The 2,823-nt window shown below is 38.2% G+C and overlaps 1 protein-coding gene across 1 annotated transcript; it reads left to right on the top strand.

Annotated features, from left to right (window-relative positions):
- Window positions 1–697: 697 nt before the first annotated feature.
- On the top strand, window positions 698–2,812 carry LOC121939016 (mitogen-activated protein kinase 1-like; the record flags this gene model as incomplete). Its single annotated transcript, XM_042482168.1, has 3 exons — window positions 698–894; window positions 1,608–1,724; window positions 2,698–2,812. Coding segments are annotated over exons 1-3 (403 nt in total), but the record flags the coding sequence as incomplete, so codon positions are not given.
- Between the last annotated feature and the right edge of the window lie 11 nt (window positions 2,813–2,823).

Genomic DNA, 2,823 nt, shown 5'->3' with positions numbered 1-2,823 from the left:
TGCCCTGACGTAGTTGGTAGGTGCATGTTGTGTACACTACAAACTAAATGTGTTGCAGCTGTACTGGTCTTGAAAACAGATCAAAATAAAGGTGCAGAAGAAATAGGATTTTTTGCTCAGTGGTACAAAAAAAACACACAAACTGCCGAGCCAACCTTCAATGACCATGAAACCTCAGATTTGAGAGTTCGACCAAATACTTCTACAGTTTGATTGTCTTTTCATGGCCTTGCCAGCCTGCAGGGACAACAAAATAAGGGCAGTTGTCTGAGTTTAAATATGCAAGGTTTTTTATTTTTTTGCAATACTAACAAAGTGTGAGTGTGGCAGTAAAACCTAAATGTAGTTTGGATACAAAAGTGCAGAGAAGAAGTAAAAAATAACCAGAAAGCAAAACAGATGGTCATGTATTAGGACTATGTTAAATGGCAGCATGCGTGAAGGAATAAATATATGAAACATATTGCTGTGATTGAAATTAGGCCTGTAACGAAGTCATAATTTCAGTTTAGGTCACTATTGGGTTGATTGCTCAGACCTGTGGGACACCTTTTGTTTGACGTACTTATGCGGCCCAGATGGGAATAAAAATCTGACTCATTCACACTGTACAATGTTATGTATTTTTTTCCATTTTTATGCTTTTACAAGGAGTGTGTTTCCACCGTATAAAAGTAGCGATTCTTTGACCTGGCACCGTGCAGATATATTGTGCAGGATCTCATGGAGACAGACCTGTACAAGCTCCTGAAGACTCAACACCTGAGCAACGACCACATCTGCTACTTCCTCTACCAGATCCTACGAGGGCTCAAGTACATCCACTCTGCCAACGTGCTGCACCGCGACCTGAAGCCCTCCAACCTTCTGCTCAACACCACCTGTGATCTCAAGGTAGAGCTTTTTGTTTGTCGCGTCTCAATGTGCATGCTTTTGAGAACTTTTTGAGTGTCTTAAAGAGAGAATACATTGGGGTGATACAAAGGCTTATTTTCTGTTACATATAATCCAAATTTAATATTGGTCAGTGGGTTAATGCCAAACATTTCAGCATTCAGCCTGTTATCGTTTTAGGTTACATTTTAGTCAATCAGACTTTATTTGTGCGGTGTTTTTCATACAAACAAATTGACACACACTGACACACACAGACAAGCATATGAATAAAAAGTAATACTTTGTAATTAAGTAAAGCACTAAATAAGCGCACTCATTAAAAACACCACAAGTAGTAGTAGTAGTAGTAGTAGTAGTAGTAGTAGTAGTAGTAGTAGTAGTAGTAGCAGTAGCAGGAATGAAATAACTACCAGTTTATTTAGAATAAGAATAATAATAATAATAAATAAATAGGTACTGATTAAAATCCTCTAATCTGTAGATAAGAGGTTAGTGGTAGGATAACAGCACAAAGTAAAATAATAAAGAAATATTTTTAAAAAATAATAAACTGACAAGTACAAACAGTCATCTTTCTGTAAAGGCTCTGAATAGCATAACTAACCTGGAAAGGGTTTTTAAGTTGTGAATGAAATAACTACCAGCTTATTTAGATCTTGTATCCTCTATCGTTGCAGTCACTAACCAACTTGTCACTCGTCTCTCTGCAGATCTGTGATTTTGGTTTGGCTCGTGTGGCTGATCCTGACCACGATCACACCGGTTTCCTAACAGAGTACGTCGCCACTCGTTGGTACCGAGCACCCGAGATTATGCTCAACTCCAAGGTGAGTGTCCTCACCTGCTGTAGACATGTTGATATGTGAATAATAAAACAGATGGGTGAATATTTTGAGGATTTTTTTCCTTGTTTTGCCAAGTTACACCTGAAATGTGTGCGTCACAGGCGCTGCCGGGCGAACAGGATTTTTCACCTGCTACACAGACTCCGTCTTTGTAGCATAGGGTGCCAGATTCACTGTGTGCATTTTGTGAAGTTAGAAATTATGATATAAATTAGGATTTTAACCACAGGATGCACCAATTATATTAATATAATGTGAAATATAAAAAGGTTGCTCTGCTGTGTGGCGTTACCTCTGATGCAATGAGGTATTTATTTTGATCATTTTAGCACATTGTAGTCGTATTTGCACAGCTTTGTGTAGGTTTTACCTGTGGGAGGGGCTTGTAGCTGCAGGAAGAGAAAAAATAGATGGGAAAATAGAAAATAGAGTTGTAAAGTGCAGGCTTCAGTCAGCTTTGCAGTTTCAGTTGATCGTAATGGACACGTTCTGCCTCTGCTGCAGCAGATATGTCGTGCTGTGCCTGTGCCTCTGGTATTTCAGCTGTTTGGAATTCAATATATGGCCAGAATACTTTTGGTTTAAACTTTTGTTTGAAATCCTAGTCCCTGCATTTATATTCAAATTAAAGATGCTGGGAAAGAACTTAAACTATGCTGGTGCAGTATATTTTTTTCGACCTTTCGTTGGCAACACTGAATTTGATTTCATCAGTTACATTAAAGTTCCCTTAAATGTTTAATTTCAATCTTATTAATAAACTTTGCATTCTAAATTCTGCAGATGATCTAAATGATTTAAAGAATTAGAAGAATTAGCTCTAACACTGCCATGATTAAGGCCTTAATATCTAACTGGACCCAGTTAAATTTAACTTAACACAGTTTGCAATCATGTTATGTATGACATAGTTGAAAAATTGTCATGACCGTGTCTTCGTGCTCCTCACTTTCAGGGCTACACCAAGTCCATAGACATTTGGTCGGTGGGTTGCATCCTCGCTGAGATGTTGTCCAACAGGCCAATCTTTCCCGGGAAGCACTACTTGGATCAACTTAACCACATTTTGGGTAATAATTCT

The sequence above is a fragment of the Plectropomus leopardus genome, unplaced genomic scaffold (assembly GCF_008729295.1).
Source record: "Plectropomus leopardus isolate mb unplaced genomic scaffold, YSFRI_Pleo_2.0 unplaced_scaffold3985, whole genome shotgun sequence".
NCBI classification, from domain to species: domain Eukaryota; kingdom Metazoa; phylum Chordata; class Actinopteri; order Perciformes; family Serranidae; genus Plectropomus; species Plectropomus leopardus.
The sequence above is the reverse complement of the archived record's forward strand: the minus strand, read 5'-3'. Positions and strand labels throughout refer to the sequence as shown.